The sequence below is a fragment of the Dromiciops gliroides genome, chromosome 5 (assembly GCF_019393635.1).
Source record: "Dromiciops gliroides isolate mDroGli1 chromosome 5, mDroGli1.pri, whole genome shotgun sequence".
In the NCBI taxonomy this organism is placed as follows: domain Eukaryota; kingdom Metazoa; phylum Chordata; class Mammalia; order Microbiotheria; family Microbiotheriidae; genus Dromiciops; species Dromiciops gliroides.
Window position 1 is genome coordinate 22,190,057 of NC_057865.1, and position 23,122 is coordinate 22,213,178.

Sequence of the window (23,122 nt, forward strand, 5' to 3'; positions counted from 1 at the left end):
CTTAGGAAAATAAGGCTTGGCTCCCTGGTATTAAGGTAAAAGACTAGATTTGCCCATGTGCTTTCATGCGCTAAGATCATAAATGATAATCAAGGCTGTAATTCTAATTTAAATAATAATCTTTTAAAACTCTGCTCGTGTTGGGGGCGGCTAGGTGGCGAAGTGGATAAAGCACCGGCCCTGGATTCAGGAGTTCCTGAGTTCAAATCCGGCCTCAGACACTTGACACTTACTAGCTGTGTGACCTTGGGCAAGTCACTTAACCCCCACTGCCCTACCAAAAAAAAAAACCAAACTCTGCTCATGTTTAAAGCTTAGAATATGAATTTGTTGATCTCTCCAGACCTTTGTTTTAAATCCTCAACTCCATAATTACATATTTTCATTGTTTTATAATAGTTTACAATTGTATTTAATCATAGAGTCACAGTCATAGAACAAAGCTTTAGGGATCACTTGATCCAGCTCCCTCATTTTAGAGGTGAGGAAACTAGGGCCTACAGAAGTGATGTCACTCAACAGGGCCAGGTCTCACCTGGACTCAGAACCTGTGCCTGCTATGTACCAGCCCATTCGTTCAGATGTGTGCTGGGAGAGTTTGGCTAAGAAGTGACTGTTTCCTAGGCTCACTTCTCTGATCTGGTCCATTAACATATGGGAAGCAATCACCCAGGCATAATGATTGACAGGAGGCACCCTTTTCATCCTCAGTTGTTCCTGGGATTGCTTTTTCTCTTAAGGATGACTGTGTTACTTAACCTGTGCGCTGCAAAGGTGAACAGGAGGGAACTGGATGGTTGTGGCTACAATACTCCTTTTGTGTATTTAGCTCCATGATGAAGTTTGTGCAGCAGGCTGGGATCAGCTTCCTCAGGCTCAGAGAGGACGGGAAACGGTCATCCAGAATACGGAAGAAACCTCAGCCTTGCCCTGGAAAGTGCCTCTTCCCCCACATCTCTTTACAGACACCAAGATTCCTTAAAGATTCATTTGGGCTAACAGAGTGTTAAGGGCCCCCTGAAAGTTATTGCTAGAAATGTAAAGGATTCCTCAGCGATTAAGCCTCATTTGCAATTTACTATGAACAACTTTGAGTCAGATCAATACCAAACTCTGCCATACTATAATAAATCTAGTAACTCATTAACCTGACAGATCTTTTCTCGGAATAAGATGCTAGGTTAGGTCATGCACATAGAACTTGCTTCCATTTTACATATGAAAAAAACAAAGAGCAGAGAGGGGAGATAGTTTGGCTGCATCCTAGATGGTCCCCACTATCCCCAACTGCATCTTGGGGCAATGGGCAGGGGGAGAGAGAAGAGAGAGGTGGGCTTGGTGCCATGCGCCTGACTCTGGGAAGGAGAGAGAGAAGTAGACACTTCGGTTTCCTCCCTGAGCCTGTTGCAGGGCTTGTGTGTGTGTATGTGTGGTTTTTTTGTTTGTTTGGTTGGTTTTTTTTGTTTTGTTTTTTTGTGAGGCAATTGGGGTTAAGTGACTTGCCCAGGGTCACACAGCTAGTATTAAATGTCTGAGGCTGGATTTGAACTCAGGTCCTCCTGACTCCAGGGCCAGTGCTCTATCCACTTCGCCACCTAGCTGCCCCTCGTTTTTGTTTTTGTTTTTTTTTTTTAAAGAAAACATTTTACCGATGCCTTTCTCTCTTTGCTGTCACTATCCCTTCCCATTGCCTCCTCTCTGTTAGCAAAGTTGTATACGCAGTTTGTCAGGATAGAGACTCACAGCACCCCATGGAATCCTTTTTTCTCAGCTCGACTTGGTACATAAAAATGTTCTTTTGGGGTACTCGTTAAAATCACAATTAAGAAAGTAGAGTGAAGCAAAGCACATCCACACTTGAGCTGGTTATTCAGCAGTAAAAGTCACTGCTGCCCCTGCCTGGGACTTAAGACACTGGGACTGGTTTGGAGGACTGAGAACCTCAGTGGTGCCTTTCCTGAGTCCTTCTTCAGCTTAGCCCATTGGCTCCCCTGCCCAGTCCCAGACCAGAAGGAAGAGGAAAAAGGAGAAGAGTGGGCAGTTTTTTCCCTCTGTCCCCTCGCCCTTTTCTTATTAGAATGAGAAACTATTTCCAGAATTTGCTTTTTTTTTTTTTTTAGGAAATGATGTTGTAATCATAGATGGATGGGACGTAGATTTAAGTAAGACAGCATAGTGGTAAGCCCAAATTGAATTTTAGGCTTTATTTTAACCTAGTCTTTCTTACTAAGAATATATGAATAATAGTAAAACAAGTATGTATTCTCCCTTGCCAAATGAATATGCGCCTTTCTTCTGGAGTTTTCTTCACCTTACAATCTTGAGCTATCTTTTACTTTCCCTAGAAAAAATAACAGCTCAGATTCATCTAGAGCTTTACTGTTTACAGAGTCACTTTCCTCACACTCATCTCATGAATCAGGTGTTCCAGTAATGATGATGAGAAAAAAAGGCCGAATAGTTAGGGGCTTTGCTCCTTGTCATAATCTGGGAAAGGGGAAGGCCAAGATTTGAATCCACATTTTCAGATTCTCCATCCCTCCGTCCTTTGTAAGCAAGGACTCCATTTGAGGCTGGGGTATTGCTCTGAGAAATGTGATCAGAATAAAAAGGCAGGCTGTTTAATGATTTACCCATCTGTGGCTGAATGAATGGCAGATTGTGCTGGTCCCTTTTAAAGGGAGCCAGGTTCTGCACACAGGCCTGCCTGTCTATCTAGGATATGTACAGGGTTAGCGTCAGTAATCATCAAATAAAGACACAGATATTTGGTTATTAAAATTGAGATCGCTCCTTTCTCTGAAGGTGCATTTATCTGGTGTTTGTCTTTTCTATTATCTTGTGGAAATATAGTTTAGAAAAGGTATAAATTAATGATTTTCCCACAGTATTGATTATTATGATGAAAAACAGACAGGTGTAGCGGATAAAGACCTTGAAGCCAGGAAGAACTAGGTTCAGGTCTCACCAGTGACTGACTGATGATGATGATAATCCAAGCACTAGCATTTATGTAGCACTCGAAGGTTTGCTAAGTACTTTCTGTGCAGTGTCTCATTTGGTCCTCACAACCTCATGGTGAGCTGGATGCTATTCTCTCCATTTCATAAATGAAGAAACTGAGGCTGAAAATGGCACAGAGCCTTGCCCAGGTATCCCTGAGCAGATTGGCACTCAGAGCCTCCAGACTGGTAGAGAGAACTCATTTTTCTCTGAGTTTCCTATAGTGATAAAATCACAGCTTCCACAGTCCAGATCCAGTCCCTTTCCCTACTCTGATCACAGGGACAAAACCAAATCCTCTTCTCTCCTTGACTTCCAGCTGAATGTTGTCCTCCTAAGAATTTATGTTCTATTATCTTTTGTTTTTTGGGTTTGTTGTTGTTGGTGGTGGGTTTTTTTTTTATGCGGGACAAAGGGGGTTAAGTGACTTGCCCAGGGTCACACAGCTAGTAAGTGTCAAGTGTCTGAGGCGAGATTTGAACTCAGGTACTCCTGAATCCAGGGCTTTATCCACTGCGCCACCTAGCTGCCTCATGTTCTATTATCTTTATTCATTCATATTATCTCTTATATAAGGCATAGTGAAAAAAAGTGATAAACATACTGTGCCTTTATGCCCGAAAAATGTAATATTTTAGTAGGAAATAAAAATGAAACCATTATGAATGAAATTGTGTTGTGATTTGCTTTTCAGTGATTAGAGATTTCCAAGAATACGTGGAACCTGGAGAAGATTTCCCAGCATCTCCACAGAGAAGAAGCACGTTACAGGAAGACAAAGATGATAGTATCATGTTACCACTGGGTGCAGACACGCTGACATATAACTTAGGCGTCCCAGTGCTTGTAGTTTGCACAAAGGTTGGTGTCCCTGTCGGGGCTGGTGAGGGATACAGGATTCTTTTGCTTTAGGTGGATGTACTTTTTCTGCGTGAACCTTAACCTACATGACAATTAGTATAGCCTCATGAGAGAAAATTGTTCAAATTCTATTGACATACAACATGTAACCTTAATCCTAGGTAGTCCTTTAAAGAGAATGTCACTTCAAAAATAAACTTGTCACAGGAAGTCATTTCCCTCCTAGAGTGGGATAAGTGTTAGTATTTTTTGTTGTTATTCAGTCATTTCAGTGATGTCTGACTCTTCATGACCTCATTTGAGGTTTTCTTGGCAAAAATACTGGAGTAGCCTGCCATTTCTTTCTCCAGCTCATTTTACAGACAAGGAAGCTGAGGCAAACAGGGTTAAATGATTTGTTAGAGTCACACAGCTTGTAAGTGTCTGAGGCTAGATTTGAATTCAGGAAGAAGAGTCCTAACTTCAGGCCCAGTACTCTATCCATTGTGCCACCTAGTTGCCCTAGTAAAATGATATCTGCATTTATTTTTGTTAGATAAAAATTAGCAAAAGTTAAAAACTTCAAATTTAGAACTCAGTTTTTCACAATTCATACAAAATTCAGATATAACTGGGTTAAAATTCATTTGTGCTGGGGCAGCTAGGTGGCGCAGTGGATAGAGCACCAGCCCTGGAATCAGGAGGACCTGAGTTCAAATCTGGCCTCAGACACTTAACACTTACTAGCTGTGTAACCCTGGGCAAGTCACTTAACCCCAATTGCCTCACCAAAAAGAAAAGAAAAGAAAAAATTCATTTGTGCACTAATTTTTTAGGTAAGAATTTGATAGAGGAGTGAAGGTGTAAATAAAATTTCAGGGCATTGGGCAAATCTCACCTAGGTTAGAGAACAAATTTTTAAAACTTTTTAGCAGCATTCATTGCATACAAATGTGCTATTACTAAATGGTGGATTCTTTAAAAGTGGTCTTTTGGGCCTCTGGTAACCCTTAGTTCAGTTCACTTACCATATCTTTCATTGAATTAATAATGTGACATTTACTTTTTGAAAAATTATATATTTGAAATTTCTCTCTCTCTCTCCTCCAGTGTAAGAACTTTTATTGTGTATCAGTAATATATATGCTTAAGAATTTCAAGTCAGCAATTTGCATATAGCTTTAGTCTTAGGAAATTTAATTTTTTTATCTTGGTCATTTCATTTTTATTTCACCCTTCTAAAATTCCATTCTTAAATGCATTACAAGGAAAGGTGACAAAATACTAAACTATCAATACCTAAAGGAATAAACAATTTCAAAATCATCTAAATTAAAAATTATTTTCCTCCCTTTGAAGTTCCTCATAGTCATTTTCTAATTAATGCATTTTTGCTTCGTACTGTTAAAATAATACATGAATTTTTTCCCTGTTTTATTTTTGTCAATCTTGGTAGGCATCCTTTTCTAGGCAGCTCCCTTTTTTTACCATAATGCATTCCTGGAAAGTGTCCCCTCAGTGGATCTTATTTTCCCATAGGATTAGTGTTATAACTGGGGGGAGTATTACAGATCAACCATATAAGCCTGAAGTAAATCATAGACTTAGGTTTTTTTTGTTTTGTTTTGTTTTGTTGCGCGGGGCAATGGGGGTTAAGTGACTTGCCCAGGGTCACACAGCTGGTAAGTGTCAAGTGTCTGAGGCCGGATTTGAACTCAGGTACTCCTGAATCCAGGGCCGGTGCTTTATCTACTGCGCCACCTAGCCGCCCCCTAGACTTAGGTTTTTTTGTTTGTTTGGTTTTTTTTTTTTTTTTTTGAGGTTTTTTTTGCAGGGCAGTGAGGATTAAGCGACTTGCCCAGGGTCACACAGCTAGTAAGTGTCTAGTGTCTGAGGCTGGATTTGAACTCAGGCCCTCCTGAATCCAGGGCTGGTGCTCTATCCACTGCACCACCTAGCTGCCCCATTGATTCATAAGTTTTTAGATTTGGAAGAGGCCTGTGAGATCATCTAGCCCAACCCCTTTATTGCATGGATCAGAAAATGGAGGCCAAAGATGGTGATTCAGGACCAGCTAGTGGCAGAACTAACTCTAGAACCCAGACCCTCTGACTTCCAGGCTAGTGTTCTTTCCATGTACCATGCTGCCTGTTCCAGTCAGAGCTATGAATAATGTGTCTTTAGTAATCAGAAACTGTGATATTCTTGAAATCCTTTTAAAATGAATAGAATGGGTATAAAGTGTATTGTAATACACATTGATCTCACTGTTCTATAAAAATTATAGCACATTAGTCTCAATGTAATCAAAAACAAATAGGCTGTCATAAAGTAAACATTTAATAATTTGGCCCATCACTTTTGGGAAGAATTTGGGTGTTTCAGGTTTCTTCTAAAAAGCTAGAAGGAAGTTTTGTGGAATGTCTTATTTTTTTCTTGATAAATTTCTATTTAGCAAATAGAGGCCTTCAGAATCATTCCAGTGTTCTTAGAGCCAGGATTTTCAGAAGTAACCTGTTGTTTCTCTTTAACCATTCATTGTCATGCCCTTGATTAAATGAGTAAAGGAACAGAAAACCGAAACGTTGAGGTCAATATTTTTAAAAAGTCTTGAAGAGATGGGCCAGTTTTGAAGGGCATGAAAGGTGAGGTTTTTGCTTATATATTTAGATAGATCTTGAGTGAATTTTAGATTGTAGATACTCTTTTGGAAAAGAAGTAGCTGCGCTACCTCTCTGTCTTAGTCCTTACAGAATCTTTAACAGATTAAAACTTCTCCTGAGGGGTAAAGGTCAAAGGATCATAGTTGTAGAGCACATCCTAGGCCATCTGATCCAATCCTTTCCATTTTACAGAGGACAAGACTGAAGACCCCTAAGGTTAGAATGGCTTGAACAGGGTCACTCAGTAAGTGAGTTCAGAGCCTTAATTGTGGGGCAGTGAGGGTTAAGTGACTTGCCCAGGCCTTAATTGGAACACAAGGCCTATGATTCCAGAGTCTCCACTTTTCCCTTTCCTCTTAATAAATCGCTCTAAAGGGCCTGAGGCGCAGTGGCTATTTTCACAGTAACCTGAAGATCTAAAGGAGTTCAAGGTGGCAGACTGATGCTTGTTAGGCACAAAGGGTTACTTCCCAGCACAGGAACAGGAAGTGCTGGCTGGGCTCATGCCCACCCCTGACACCCTCCAGTGTGTCCCCGTTTGTAGGATGACAGGTGCAGGTGATCATACTTGATTCAACACAGGCACCTATCAGGGTAATTTATTCTCTTAGACTCAGCTCCCCATGTGAAACCCATCTTTTAACAATGTCACTAGCTTTACAAAGGATGAAGCTTTTCAGCACCCATCAAGGACTGAGCATGGGACGTTATAGGCATAAACAAACATTTGGGGAAGAATTCTGTAAGCTGTTTCATAAAAACACTTCTTGTAAACAACAATGGAAAATCACGGGGGAAATGGATTTGTTTTTTTACATTAATTACCACCCTTCTCTGCCTTATGAGGTTGTCTTTACTTTTTGTGACCAAAAATTCATTACAGAAGAAGGCCAACTTTTTTGCTGATAATCCTCTCCAAAGGTGGTAAGGCCAGTTAACAGACCTTACAGCCCATCTCTGAGCCCATAAACAAAGTCTTTTCTAAAGCTCAGTACCACAGCTTGCCTTCAGGAACCCAGGCCTTAGTGGCACATCAGTGTAGACCTTGAAAGTGGAGGAATCTTATCACAAACATTATTTGTTTTATGCAGACACCTTTCCAGGAATACATTTCATTAAATAATGTACATGTGTTATTTTTAAGTGAATTTTAATCTTTTTTTGGTTGTTATTTTCATTTATTGTTCTTGTATTGTTATTTAATGTCATCCTTTCAGCAATTTTGTAATTATTTTAACTCAACAGTGTGATGCCATTAGTGTGTTGGAAAAAGAACATGATTACAGAGATGAACACTTTGACTTTATTCAATCACACATCCGGAAGTTTTGTTTACAGTGTATCCTTTTAAAATCTGGGATTGCAGAATGATTGTACGTGTATGTTAATATTTAATTGGCATTATAGAGGAAAAGGAATTAAGTTGATTGAATTTCCCAGCATTCTAAACTTTAAGAGGAAAGAACCCCACTTACTAGGTTTTTTCCACTTATTAGTTTTATTTAGGGTCTAATTATCTGATCAGTAGATTATTCATGACTTTTATTTCTCCTTGCCTTGCCATCTTTTGCCAATTTATTGCTCGTTGGTTTCTCTGGAAGATAGAATATTTCAGCTAGTTTGTTTTATACTGATTAAAGATACATATTTCTTAGAGTTGAAAGCATTGCCTTCATAGCACTTACAATTTGCTTGGGGTATAAAACATACATTAAAATGTAGCTTATAGTAATTCCAAATGAGTGATGCCAACCAAAGCAAATTCCATTTATCTTGATGACCTCAGTGATCATCTGGCCAACAGTATTAATTCTGAATCCAGTGGCTTTATTGAAGGTTTGACCTTGTTTTACTAGTTATGCTTTAGTATCTGGAGCTGAGTCCTAATTATAAAACAGACTTTTTAATCTAGTATGTGCTGAGTACTGTTTGTAGAAGAATTGAAATAATTACCTATTAAAGAAAGTCCTTTGAGCCAGTTAAGTGTTATATTGAAAATATCTCATAAAAATAGGTGGTAGAGAGGGTTTTTATTGTAATTTATTATTTTTTAAAGTTTTCTGACTTGTTCAGGATGAACGAGCTAGATGAGCTGTAACCAGGGGAAGTTGATAACTGAGAAAAGGAGAATCTGGAGTTTAGTGATGGTTACTTTTTGTGACTTGGTCCCCAGCTCCTGTTGTAGCTCAGGAGCCCTTGATAGGGCTTCCTCTGTGTGAACCCTGAAGAAGAGTAAAGAAAGTAGAAATACGGAGGGAGGAGGTCATCAAAATTCTAGTTCAAAATACTGTTTTCTATCCCATCTCATTCTTTGTGACTATCAATTTGCCTCCTACCCTTGTAGCAAAAAAATGCCATGGATTAGTCTTGAAAATGTAGTTAATTAAAGGACATTGAGTCAACAAAGGACACTTTGTGTGTGTGTATAAACAGTGGTGAATAGGAAAAGGTGAATTTGGAGTTCTGTAAGGTCATTTGTTCCCTAAAGTTATCTGTAGACCTGACAATTTATAATCTAATGTTCTTGCCTCTTCCACCCCCACCAAAAAAACCCCAGCCTACAACTATGTTATACTATACCCGAGAAACACAAATATGGACTGGCAACTGTAGAAGAATTAGGCTTGTTTCTCAGTTCACCTCAGTGCTAATTAATTTGCAAGTATCCAAATTACATTAGATAAATAGTGTCAGAAGGTTAAGTGTATGAAATTTGAAAGTGAATGAGGACAACCTATGTGATAAGATTTTCCTTAATGGTGGAGAAACTTATTTTAAAATAAGCTTTCTCCTCTCACCCCTAGCTTCCTCCCTGCACTTCCTTCCCCCCACAGGTTTTTGTAGATTAAGAAATTTGTGTCTTCCTATGGTTTTTGGTCTAGTAGTGTTGTTTCTCCCAACTTTACTATTGCTTTGGGGTTTGAGAAGAAATAAAGCATTTTAAGTAGTTTACATGATATATCTGTTTCATATGCCCTTTAGTCTATACTTAATTAGTCTTTTTTTTTTTTTTGAAGCAAATAGGTTTATTGAGAGAGGGTTAGTGCCCCAACAAAGCTGGTCATGCAGGCATTGGACCTGAAAGACCCAGAATTACAAAATCCATGGGTTTATATACCCTTCCAAAGTTACAGTTACACAACATTTTATTAATCTTTATTAGTTGTGCTTCTAAAATTAAAACATGTTCTTAGGAAATATGAAGAACTACCTAAATGACCATAAATGTCAGCATTATGATGACAATAAGGAGGATCATTGTCAGGCCACTGGTCAGCAGCGTGAACTCTCTAAGAAAAGTATGTCACTCGTGGCTACTAAAATACAGCATTGTTGACTACTATATCTTGTGATATTTCTCTTTTTTTCTTTTCTTTTTTTTTTAATAGAAACAATTAGTAAAAAACCTAGGGACATTGCTACGGAGGCTAATAACTAAAGGTGCTAACGTGTCAGGTATTATGACTAAAACACATCTGATAAGTTTACAATCTGCTCAGAAATTTCTTTAACACATTTATTTAGATGGTGCAGCACTTATTTACACTTCAGTAAAGGAAAATAAAAATATAGATTTAGTATATAAGTACATTGTTCAGAAATTATATGGATTCCCCTTTAAGATTCCTGCTGTTGTTGTGGAAAAAGATGCAGTATTTATGTAAGTATTTCATAGATAGATGTTCTCTGGTATTTTTTGTTTCAAAGGTGATATTTGCTAGTGAGTTGTTTGGAAAGGCCGTAGTGGGAGAAACCCAGGGGCAGGGGCTGGAGGGGGAGGTGGGAATCAATAGGATTTTCTGCTATCTATTAAAAAACACAAACCCTGTTTTTCAAGAAGAGAATTTCCATTCCCTACAGCTACACAGGTAGTTTGTCTTCTGACATTAGCTGTTTTCCAGCTATCAAATGAGACCACGGCATCAAAGAATTTCAATTTATTGACATAACATATGCAGATATTATTTTTATTAAAGATAGGGACTGGGGACAGCTAGGTGGTGCAGTGGATAGAGCACTGGCCCAGGATTCAGGAGTACCTGAGTTCAAATCCAGCCTCAGACATTTGACACTTAGTAGCTGTATGACCCTGGGCAAGTCACTTAATCCCCATTGCCCTGGGGGCGGGGAAGATAGGGACTAGCTGTGTGATTTCTTTGGTATTGAGACACTCTACCAAGACTGGTCAACACTTTTTCTGCCACTTAGAGTCTAAGACAGTTTCATAGTTCCCAGAGAAGGGAAGGGAGCTGACCAGCTGAGGTCCCCCAAGGCAGTGTGTGAACCCTCTCTATCACACCACACTGCCTCTCATTATTTATATTGCCAGGTGTCTTAAGAGGGGTCCTGTGAGCCACCGATGCTATTTTGTTTGGTCATTTCAGTCCTGTCTGACTCTTCATGACCTCATTTGGAGTATTCATGGAAAAGGTATACAGTGGTTTGCCATTTCCTTTTCTAGCTCATTTTACAGATGAGGAAACTGAGTCAAATAGGTCGAAGTGACTTGTCCAGGGTCACACAGCTAGGAAGTGTCTGAGGTTGGATTTGAACTCAGGAAGAGGAGTCAGCCTGACTCCAAGTTTGATACTGTGGTGCCACCTAGCTGCCACTGTTTTCTAATACATGCCTATGAATGTTGTGACTTAGGATAATTGGATGTTTTAGAATAAGTGACTTTGAGGAATTTATCCATGGGGGGGGGGGAGGCTATATTGCTTTGAAATGGTTAAAAAATGTATCTGAATGAAATCAAGGGTTTCCTAGGTTCTAAGCTGCATCCAGATTATCACTAATAATGGTCCTATTTTATGAAGACCTTTCTCAAGAAAACTCATAATCACTTTACAATGTGTCCCCTGTAACAAAGGTCTTAGCTGTTAAAGAAAACCCAGAGTTGAATAATCAGGGCCTTGGCAGCGAACCATAACAGATTCTTTCTTGTGGCATTGGGTTGGAGAAGAGAATATATACCTATATTAGTGGTTAAGAATTGATTGTTTCTTTCTAGTCCAGCAGGATGGGATAATGATAAGAAAATAGGAATTTTACATGAAAATTTTCAAACGTTAAAAGCAGAAGATAGTTTTGAAGATATTATAACCAAACCGCCTGTCCGAAAGGTAATTTGATTTTATTATCTGTTTTTAGTAGAAACAACCTCAAAACAAATGTGTTGGTGTTTTACACTAAGAAATGGAACTGTAATCCCTACAGGAGTTAGCTTGCTTATAAGGAAGGACCTTTTCTATTTATTGTAGCTCTTTCTAATTGTAATTATGACAAGGGCAAATTTAGCTAAAACTGAGCTCTTAGATTAGTTTTGAAGTGTTTTGCTTTGAGTCTGTATTTGCTAGCAAATTTAAGCACATACTCACATTCTTATACTAGAGGACAGTCATATGAGGGTTATATTACACCATTGGAAATTGAAGTGTTCTTCAGCTTCTCAGTCCTTTCCTGTCCAGAGAAACCAAGACCCTTCCATTCTCCATCTCTCCTTTCCCAGTTTTCAGAAGTTAGTTGTGCATTTAGAGGATAGGATCAAAGATCTAGAGCTCAAAGAGCTTACAAGTTATCTTGTCTTCATCCCTTCTGGTTTACAATGGAGGAAAGCGAGGCTTGGAGGTGGTAAAGGATTTGCTCAGAACCAGGATTTAAACCCATATCCATCAAATCTCACTTTTCCCCGACACTGAACCCACACTGGTTTTATAAACAGTCCAATCATTAGGCAGGCCACAATGATCCTCATAACTATGATAAGGAGTTCCTGAGCTCTTAGAAACTTCTTCACCGAGGATTTCTTAAATAATTGTTCATTAAGCGCCAAGTAGGCTTGCTCGTCCTGCTCATCCCTCTTCTGCAGTACATTACAAGTCCCTCTTCAGGAAGAATCCAGTCTTGGGGATGGAGCAGAGGAACATGCCCTACTTTGTTGCCTTTCTGCAGTAATAAACAGCAAAGGAGGCTCTGTGTGATGGCAGGGCTGGCAAAACAATGTGCCTGCAGTCTCTCTGAACCAGCCTTAAAATGTGGAAAGTTGAAATTAAAAGGGACATAGAGCCATTATGGATTCAAACCAGGTCACCTTTTCGTAGTCCTTGTATCTTTGTGATTCTGGTTCATTAAAACAAAACTAAACCAACAAAAACCCAACCCTTCTTCAAAGGCCTAAGGTAACTGCATCCAGTCTGCTTTAATGCCCTGGGGGCAGTGGTGAGCTGGCTGTGACCAGGAGGATCTAAGATCCCCCCAGTAGAATGTAAATACTTTTAGATAAGTGGTTATTTCCATGTAAGTTTTTGGGATTTGGTTTTAGCTTTTTTTGGGGGGTGGGGGGGTCTTTGTAGCCCTAACTCCTAGAATGGGGTCTGAAAAAGTTTTAAAAATAATATTGATGAGGGGCATCTAGATGGCGCAGTGGTAAAGCACAGGCCCTGGATTCAGGAGTACCTGAGTTCAAATCCGGCCTCAGACACTTGACACTTACTAGCTGTGTGACCCTGGGCAAGTCACTTAACCCCCATTGCCCTGCAAAAAAAAAAATAAAAAAAATAATAATATTGATGTTTTATACATCAGGCACCTGAAAATATGTCTTGGACCAGCTAGCAAACATTAGATTATCCCACATAATATAGTGAATGGTTTGGGAAGTGGGGGGAAACTCGAAGAAAAATAAATAAAGGTTATTTTCCAGGGAGACAGAATTCTCTAGGTCCATATACAATAAGTTGCATACATGATACGAGAAAATGACATTAAATCACTCGTGTCAAACTCAAATAGAACAGGAATCACTAGACTTTATAGGGATCCCTACAGGCAGCATATTGAGTCAGAAAACCACGTAACACTGTATGTCTTGTGTGTTTGTGTATTTTGTTAAATATTTCCCAGTTGCTTTTTCCTTGTGTTCCTGCTGCATTATTTGAAGTTAATGGGCCACATTTGACTCATCTGCTTGCAAATCACTCACAAAATGCCATGCAAGTCTTTGCAGGTACAAAGTAAAGAAGTGCTCCAGGGGCCTCTGCTAAAGGAGGCTCCTGGAAGGAAGGGGAGGAGGGAGCAGGCCTGGAAAGAGCCCGGCAAGTAGGACTGTTATGCTGGCAGACCGAAGATATTTGTGCCTCCATTTGTATGATATGGGGCATGTAGTTTACCAGATGATTCTTTTGTTTGTTTGTTTGTTTTTTGTTTTTTAGTGAGGCAGTTGGGGTTAAGTGACTTGCCCAGGGTCACACAGCTAGTAAGTATTAAGTGTCTGAGGCCGGATTTGAACTCAGGTACTCCTGACTCCAGGGCCGGTGCTCTATCCACTGCGCCATCTAGCTGCCCCTTACCAGATGATTCTTGCTGGGTTTTCCTGTTTTTTAATTAACTGTCTATCATTTCAGCAGCCAACTCTTTTACTTTTGCTGGGGTGGGGGGGGGGGGACGGGTAATGAGGTTAAGTGACTTGCCCAGGGTCACACAGCTAGTGAATGTCAAGTATCTGAGGCCGGGCTTGAGCTCAGGTCCTCCTGAATCCAGGACCGGTGCTTTATCCACTGTGCCACCTAGCTGCCCCAGCAGCCAACCCTTGAAACATCTCTTTTGGACTGAAGTTAAGATCTTTGGAGCTGTATTCAGGTGTTTCCTATCTTATCAGGGCCTCCAGCCTGACTCCTAAAATGAGACAATTAGATCAAAAGGTTGAATCTGTGTCAATATTTATTCAGTACAAAGAATGAGATTGACTTTTAAAGAGATAACATCCATATTCTAGTACAATTTCTGATTTCTCTATATCTTTAGAGTAACATATCAATAACATATTGAACTCAATTAAATATTTCTTGTTTCAGGTTGTTCATGAGAAGGAAATTGTAGCAGAAGATGACCAAGTATTTCTTATGAAGCAACAGGTCAGTACATTTCATCTGAAAACAGATTGAAAATTTAATATTATAAACCCTTCTCTAACGGTATTTGAAAAATTGAAGCAAAAATCTTCCTGTAATTATACATGTCTAAACTAGTTGTTTTTATTTTTCAGTCCCAGTTAGCAAAGCAACCACCTACAGCAGCTGGAAGGCCAGTGGTTAGTATTACAAAATTTTTAAAATGCAGGAGTGTATATTACTTTGGTATTATTTCCCTGGGTGTATGTGTCTGTGTGTGTGACATAGGTGTCTATCTAGTTATAAAGACAGAACTGAAAACATTGTCTCCTTTGTTGTTTTAAACAGCTTTTACTCCATTTCAAAAAATAATTTAAACTCTGAAAGCATTTATAGGCAGTCCTTTAACTGTCCAAACATTACTTAAACTGGCTGTTTAGAATTTGTTTTTATAATACATGCAAAAAGGGAATATAGCCTAGTGGATGGAGGATTAGGAAGCCCTGAGTTAAATCTGGCCTGTGATAGACATTGTGTGATCCCAGACAGGTCACTCAACTTCTCAGTAGCCCAGAAACTCCCTAAAACTATAACTTGCAGAGAAGGTGCAGACTTGTATTGGTGGAGGGAGTGTTCCCTCGGGGAGCTCCCTATTCCAATGAAAAAATTCCAAGTGCATCCATGTCTTGTACTAAGGGCGCTATGATACCCCAATGTTCACGTGTGGCAGCATTCGTATGGGAGCTTCACTCTGGGAACAATAAAAAACAAACAAACAAAAAACCAACTTCCCCACTCACCCATATAATGTGAGAGAGCATCTTCCCACCATTCAGGACTTTTCAGAATGAGATCAGGGGACTTCATGGCCTAGGACTGGGAGATGATAGTGAGAGAACTTTCCCCTCCAGCCTCACTTTGCTCTTCATTTCATAATTAATATTGTGTTTTGTTAGCTCTCTTTTTTGGTGTCCTGTCCCCTACTAAGTTGTGGATTTCTTGAGAGTGGGGGCCACTTGATATTTGCCCTAGCACCAGCACAGGATTACCTTCTTCTCCCCCCCCCCTTGCCCCCCCAGTATGTGCTTTAAAATATTGATTGGCTGGTTTTAATTCACTTTTCAGGTAAGGAGCCAGGTAGTTATAAAATGGAGACATGGTGGTACCATGCACTGGAAACCCCGTCACCCTGTTTCTTTTCTTTCTAGGGCTTGTTTTTTTTTTCCATTTTTGATAGACAAGGGGTTAAAAACCAGATCTCTCTGAAGCAAGTTTCAACTAAAGAAAGTTCACTAAAATAAAACTTCATTAAATAAATTTGGCCTGGGTTAAAGTTCATGTACTAAACTTTGGGAAAAAAATGTATAAAACATTTTTTAAAATTGTTAATCAAATTAAACAAGACAACAGAAGAAAATACTTAGTCTACTTAATAAAAAAATGGTTCTTGTTTCTTGAGGCATCCATTTATATACAATTAAGTATTAGTTATAAACCATGATTATCTGGCTATTAAAACACTCTTGACTGTTCTTATTGCTCAAGCTCAGGAGTCTTGCTTATGATACCGTGTGTACTTGAAGGTGCGGGTAGGTCTCACGGGGCGTAGATGTTGAGCTCAGAGACCATTAGTCCAAGGCCTAGAATCCCAGTGACCTTGGGTCAAGTCTAGGGTCCTGTATGTTCGTCAGTGTTTTCACTGATTCAGATGGGATTCTTCTTCCTCAATAAGATTTGGCATATTTTGTTTGTTGAAGGTGACCATCACCTTCTTTCTTCTCTATGTCCTTTGTTACTTTTATAAAAGTTAGCAAGGCCATTGGGTCATGGAGGGATCTGTACTCCAGCTATTCTCCAATGTGCTCCCCTCAAGGCAAAATTGTTCATGGGTAGATGTATCAGTGGAGTGGACAGTGCATTAGAGCCAGTGGCAATCTTAGACAAACTCTGGGACTGAAAGCTTCACTTGGTGGTGCTAAACTTACAAACCTTCCTGCTACTGTCTTGGCACAGGATTCCTCTCCACGAGTTCCTGGTGGTTCCCCTCGAACACCTAATAGATCAGTGTCATCCAATGTGGCCAGCGTGTCACCCATTCCTGCTGGGTCGAAAAAAATTGATCCAAATATGAAAGGTATCTTTAGTTTCTAAGAGAGTAAGTGTGAGGGGTTTGGGGCACATGCATCATACTGCTTTAATTGATTGTTTATTACACTGTTGTTACAATAAATATATTATTTACAAAGGACTGATCTGAGATAAAAGTTATTGTGCTCAGACTCCCAAAATCGGGGCCGAATTGGGTTAAGAATTCATTGCTCCTGGGCAGCTAGGTGATGCAGTAGACAGAGCACCAGCCCTGGATTCAGGAGGACCTGAGTTCAAATCCCGCCTCAGACACTTGACACTTACTAGCTGTATGACCCTGGGCAAGTCGCTTAACCCTCATTGCCCCACCAAAAAAAAAAAAAAGAATTCATTGCTCCTCTGTTAAAGCTGTCGTCATGTGTCAGTGTCCTTCTAGACTCCAAGCACCAGAAGGCAAACAGTTTGGGATATCTAAATGTTTCTCCCCCTGAGATGCACAATACTCCATCTAGAGAAGGCCCTTCGTACATGTCTTTCTTTCTAATTAGACTGAGTTTACCTAATAGTTCTTAGGGAGGGATGAAGATATTTTATTAATAAAAATGTTTATTTTCATACAGCTGGAGCTACAAGTGAAGGTGTCCTCGCTAATTTCTTCAATAGTTTGCTGAGTAAAAAAACAGGCTCACCTGGCGGCCCTGGTGTCGGTAGCAGCAGCCCTGGAGGTGGTGGGGGTAGTGGCGGCAGCAGCAATTTACCACCGTCGGCAAAAAAGTCAGGTGTGGTAGGCTTTAATAAATCATTGACCTTTTGTTTTTGTGGATCCTTTTATTATTTTTTTGCATAAAACCCATATTTTAAACTTTTTAATAGGTGAGTAGCTGAGGCACAATGAGGTTTTGACTTAATGGGAGAGCTAGGACCAAAATCCAAGATTCCCTACTGGTAAAAAGTTCCAAACTTTTCATATTGCACAGGTAGTAAACTTTATGAGGCATGGGAGGGGGAAAGGTCTCATTTTACCTAGTACCTAGCAAATAATTGCTTTGGAAACAAAAGAATTTCCGATCCTTAGTCTTTGGGCTCTGGACTAATGTCATACTACTGGACCATAGCCATTGTGAAGCTCTATAGTTGGAGGTTGTATGAAGCAGTTGAAGTTCATTGTGTTGGAAAATAAGCTCTATGTGGAAAGCTATTCTTTAACCTGCAAAAGAGTGGGAGAGAGAGTAATCAATAGGTGGCAAAATAAAATGTACAGTCTGAATGACCATAGAAATGATTTTGATAAAAAATAATTTGCTGCCCCCTAGTGGTACTTTCTGATGAATTACACTCCCCTGGAGAACTTGGGTCATTCTGGAACATAGCAGAGGATTAAATGAACCAAAAAACCATTTCCTGGCACCCTACCTCATTATCTCCAGAAACTAGCATGATTTGGGGTTAATTCTGGAAGTCAGGCTGTTCAGCGTCACAGTAACACAAGTCTTTGTTCCAACCATTGTTGCCAAAGAGGCCAAAGCTATCAGTTCTATAAAGACCTATAACATCATCTAGAAATAACACCAAAAAAAAAAAAGTCACATTCACCACGGGAGATTGGGATCCTAAAGTAGGAATTCAAAAGATAATTGGAATAACAGACAAGTTTGGCCTTAGAGTACAAAATAAAGCAACTTGACACTTTCAAATTGTGGTGTTGGAGAAGACTTGAGCATCCCTTGTACAGCAGAGATCAAAATCAGTCAACACTTAAAGAAATTAATTGAGACTAGTTATTGGAAGGCCAAATACTGAAACTGAGTCTTAAATAACTGACCATATAATGAGAGGATGGGATCCACCGGAAAAGACCCTGATGTTGAGAACGATTGAAGGCAAAAAGAGAAGGGGATAGCAGAGGATGAGATGGATGGAGAGAGTCATGGAAACATCAAGCATGAGGTTGGACAGACTTTGAGAGATAGTGGAGGACAGAAGGGCCTGTTACTCTGTAGTCCAGGGGGTCATGAAGATTTGGACACAACCGAATGACTAAACAATGCATTTACGTATCCCAGTACGTATTGTATCTCTCACTACAATGTAAGCTTCTTGAGGGTAGCAATTGTTGCCTTACCTTATACATTGTAGGCCTTAATACCTCATGGTTGAATGGAAAATTAATTGGAATAGAGACCAGGCCCCAAAGAATGGTTAGTGAGTGTTTTTAAGTAGCATCCTCCTGCCGTCTTGTTACTGGTATAAATCACATTTCCTTTTGACATTTCATGGGGCAGGGGGGTGAAGACAGTGACATTCTTTGGGCCTGTGGAAAGGGGTCCAGAAAGAAGCATTTTGTAAAATAATTCAGTTTTTCATCTTCAGATTTTTGTACATTGAGTATAGAACTCAGTGAGAAACAATGGATTGGGGGATGATGTAAACTCAGGGACACCAGAGGTTAAATACGGCCTCTCTCACTTACTAGCTGCATGACCCTTAGGTAACTTCAGAGTCGGTCTACTTATTTGTAGAGGGGTTGCTGGGTGAAGTCTGAAACACTAATGCAATTGCAAATCGTTGTTGCTTGATTGGGGGGGAGGGGGAAAGATGATTATGATTGTGATTATTATTATCGTCATCATCATCATCATCTTTGGCTTCAGCAGAGCCATGGGCCAGTTTTCTTTACCACTCTACAAAGAACCAGTTTGGATGACCTTAGGTAACAGACAAAGGCCTTCACATATTGTATAGTTAATCCCCTATGTAGATGATCTATTCATAGATTATTTGGTATTGCTTAGAAATTAGTGATAGAACTTTGTGATTCTGCTACATTTAATTCTAGCTTTGAAGATGAAAAACTTCTGACAGGTTATGTAAAATAATGAACCTGAGAATTTGATTGTTGTTATAGGGATTGCTTCCATTCGGGCAGTTTTAAGTTTGACACCCACTCAGGTAGAACCTTTTTTAACTGGTTATTCTGCATAACTTCTTGTATGAGACATAATTTTAAGTTTAGTTTTTTATTAGATTTTAATTAGGAGCATTCATGTGAATGAAGTACTTTTTTTTAATAAACTTACCTTTTTATTGCATTTTTCTGTAGGCCAGAAACCTGTCTTGACAGATGTTCAGGCAGAATTGGACAGAATTTCACGAAAACCTGATATGGTTTCTCCTACATCACCAACGTCCCCTACAGAAGGTGAAGCATCTTGAAGATACCAAATAAAGCCATTTATTCAGTTTTCTGAGATAATGTAAACTTGCCTCTGCCTTTTCCTTCAAAAGTGGAATTAGGGAGCCGAAACATTTTTTTCAGGAGGATAAAATTGATCTTTTTTGTTGCCCAATCTTACAAAAAGGGATCTGTACAAATGGAAAATTAAACTACACTATGTTGGACTGCTGTTTGCATTGCCACTTTGCATAAGGAAGTAATTTTGAGATTTTGAACACTCAAAACTGCAATCTGTCCATTTGATCTTATTCTAAACACCATTTTGGTTTTGTTTTTTTTAAATGGGAGGGTTTGGGGATGGGTGGTAAGCAGTATGAAACATGGGAATCGGACTGACTCGGAAATCGTTGTCTATTTTAGAGTTAGGGCTGTTAAGATGGTAAATGAATTAACCTGTTAGTTTTCCTGGAAGACAGATGATGATCATTTGTTCACTTTTGTGTGCACCAACATGAATGAATTAAAATTCTATTTACTGCCACGTGTGGAATGTGCTCACTAGGCTATTGGATCACATCCGGGCCATTAGGTCTATTGAAAGTTTTGGGGCAGTGTCATCTCCCAAGTAAGTGGCCTAGAGAAATGTTGACCAAACTTGATTTAATTAGCTAGCAGAAGACGACAGCCCACTATGTAAGAAAGAAAAATGCAGAGGTCATCAAAATGAAAAGAAAAATAGTCTCCATATTTGTTTCTTGATGGCCCAGCCTTAATGCTCCCCTTACGTTGTCCATATTACCGAGATGGTTTTAATGATCGGTCTTTTAAACTGTAATCAGTTAATAAAGTATTTATTCTCTGCATTCAGATTTAAATAATTCTTTGCCTTCTCTTATGTTTAAATTTCTGTTTATTAGTTAACAAAAGATACGGTCTGTTAGTATTTTTATGTTTGACTCAGGATTATTAAAGCGTCTCTTCATCCAGATTTTCCTAAGACAAAACTGGTTAAGTTTACTGTCAACTTGCTTGATTTTGAATACCAAGGAAATAGCAGGAACAGCAGATGGTTTGCTCGCCTGTGGTGACCTTGCTTCCCTAAAGGATGGAAAGTTTCTATACCCCAGAACTTTCTATAGCATTCAGCCTCAGCTGGGAGAGGCTGCTTTTTAGCCCTTGGTCCATATGCTCATGGTGAACTGCACCTTTCCAAATCAACACTTGTGTCATTTCCCCTGTAACAGATTTTCAGTAGCTGGGATTTTAGAACTTAATTATGATACCATTCAATTAGATGATATTTTCATGATGAAAGAGCCATGTTAGACCAATTTAAGCCAATTAGGTTATTTTTAAAAAATTATTTGCTTTCCTTTAAATGACACTTCAATTTTTTAAACTGTAAAGATATCCTCTATATTCCAAAGATAATTGTTAGAAGGCCCTGAAGTGTTAAAGAAAAGGCATTTTTCAGGACATCTTTCAAACTCAGCTCAGTCATAGAAAAAGCAAGTTGGTTTCCCCATACCTCCGTAACTGAATGTAAATACTGAAGGTGTGTGAGAGGAAGAGAAGCTTTGTAGCTTCCTGCATAAGGGGGTACTTGGGGAGGAAAGGATGTTCCTTCACATTGAAAAGTACTTATAAACTAGTACTTGAGACGAATGTGGAACACCATGAAATAACTGGGAAGAGCAAGAAAATTGATGCTCAAGCTGTATCTCTGTATATCTTCTATTTCTGTGTGTGCGTGCACAGAATACTGAGCTGTTTCTTCTAAGGCATATACCAGAAGGGCAGCTGGTGGTGCAGTGGATGAAGCACGGGCCCTGGAGTCAGGAGGATCTGAGTTCAAATCCGACCTCAGACACTTGACACTTACTGGCTGTGTGACCTTGGGCAAGTCGCTTAACCCTCACTGCCCAGCAGAAAAAAAAAAAAAAGAAAGAAAAAGACACATACCAGAAAGTCCCAGAGATGATTCCATTTGTTTATGTGCTATCTGGCATCACTGATGCTAGTAATGCTAGAGCAGAGGTGTCAGATACTGTCTGAACCAGATTAAAACGTAACTGGGGGGCAGCTAGGTGGCGTAGTGGATAAAGTACCAGCCCTGGATTCAGGAGGACCCGAGTTCAAATTTGGCCTCAGACACTTGACACTAGCTGTGTGACCCTGGGCAAGTCACTTAACCCCCATTGCCCCACCAAAAAAAACAAACAAAACCCTGTAACTGGGGCATATTTAATAAAATAAAAGAAGAGTAGAACATAGGTAATGTTAACATGTTTTCTAAATACGCAGCCTGCAAAAATCATAGAAGTTTAGTGACCGTGTTTTTATTTGAATGTCTTGACACCACTGTTCCAGAAGATTCAGGTATAAATTATCCTAGCTCCTTAACTTTAGCATGTCTGGGTGCTAAAGCTACTTTTGTACTGATAAATGTTTGCAAGGAAGGGAATTTGTTTTTGAACATCTCGGCTGTCCATCTGAACCTTCAGACATCAAATTTTGAGGCCTTTTGTGAGACTGGACAGATGGTGCCTATGTTAAAGAAGTGCCCATTACATGTTTCTTTTTCTTTTTCCTTTTACTGAGAATTGCTTTGCTTTTTAAACTGTTGAAATCACAAAATGCCCTATTTGAGTTCCTCCATATAGTTGTCATCTCATTGAAGATGTTTATGCCATATTAAGTTACTTTGCCCCTTTTTATGAATTCTCTGTATAAGATAGTCAGATTTAGTCCTCTACCAAAGAACTATTTATTCCTTAATTGAAAGCTTCTCCATTTTCTTTACTTTAAAGAAATGTGTAAAATGGATACAAGCAGTGCATGTAGTGGAATGGGTTAAAATACAGATAAGGAGAACCTTGCCTTAAGATTATTTAAATCCTTCACTTTGTGATCCTTTGACACCAAAAATGCCACAGTATCATGAATAAATACTTTATTTGAAGGCAAATTGTAGTAAACCCCTTATTATCCGTGTTTGCAAATGTGTGATATGCATAATAATTTTTTTAAGGTACTCATTTGCCAACTTTTAAACCAAGTAGCAAAATCAGTAGCTTGCTTTTTTCTCCTCAAGGCCACTCTCTGTTGGAGGGTATCAATAATATGAGAAGACAGGAGTAGCAAAGGCAGGCCCCATTCTGCTTATGTCTATGATCTTGAAAATGAAGGTACTCCCAACAACAATGTCGGTCACAGCACATCCTTTCCAAGTTTTATGGCAATTTAAAAGAAGAATACTCTGAAAGTTGTAACGGAAGTGATGCTAGTCATTGTAAATGAGTGTCAATGATGGAGAATTGTCATTTTTCAAAGAAAATATTTGCCTAAGATACATACGCTGCTATGATATACTCTTTCTGGTGTCCAAATAATCAGAGTACTGATAGTTTTCTTGTAACATAATGTTGTAATGTTTTTGTTGAAGTTCCTGGAAAAAAACACAC

At 39.3% G+C, this 23,122-nt stretch overlaps 1 protein-coding gene across 1 annotated transcript in view; it reads left to right on the forward strand.

The window, feature by feature from the left end:
* Positions 1–20,521, forward strand: part of DYNC1LI1 (dynein cytoplasmic 1 light intermediate chain 1) — a 46,846-nt gene extending 26,325 nt beyond the window's left edge. The window contains exons 5-13 of the mRNA XM_043966782.1: positions 3,698–3,864; positions 7,752–7,845; positions 10,032–10,167; positions 11,518–11,629; positions 14,360–14,419; positions 14,551–14,595; positions 16,409–16,529; positions 17,104–17,262; positions 19,584–20,521. Coding sequence (XP_043822717.1) covers positions 3,698–3,864; positions 7,752–7,845; positions 10,032–10,167; positions 11,518–11,629; positions 14,360–14,419; positions 14,551–14,595; positions 16,409–16,529; positions 17,104–17,262; positions 19,584–19,696 — 1,007 coding nt within the window. The 3' untranslated portion in view covers positions 19,697–20,521. The remainder of the gene's footprint in view (positions 1–3,697; positions 3,865–7,751; positions 7,846–10,031; positions 10,168–11,517; positions 11,630–14,359; positions 14,420–14,550; positions 14,596–16,408; positions 16,530–17,103; positions 17,263–19,583) is intronic.
* Positions 20,522–23,122: the final 2,601 nt, after the last annotated feature.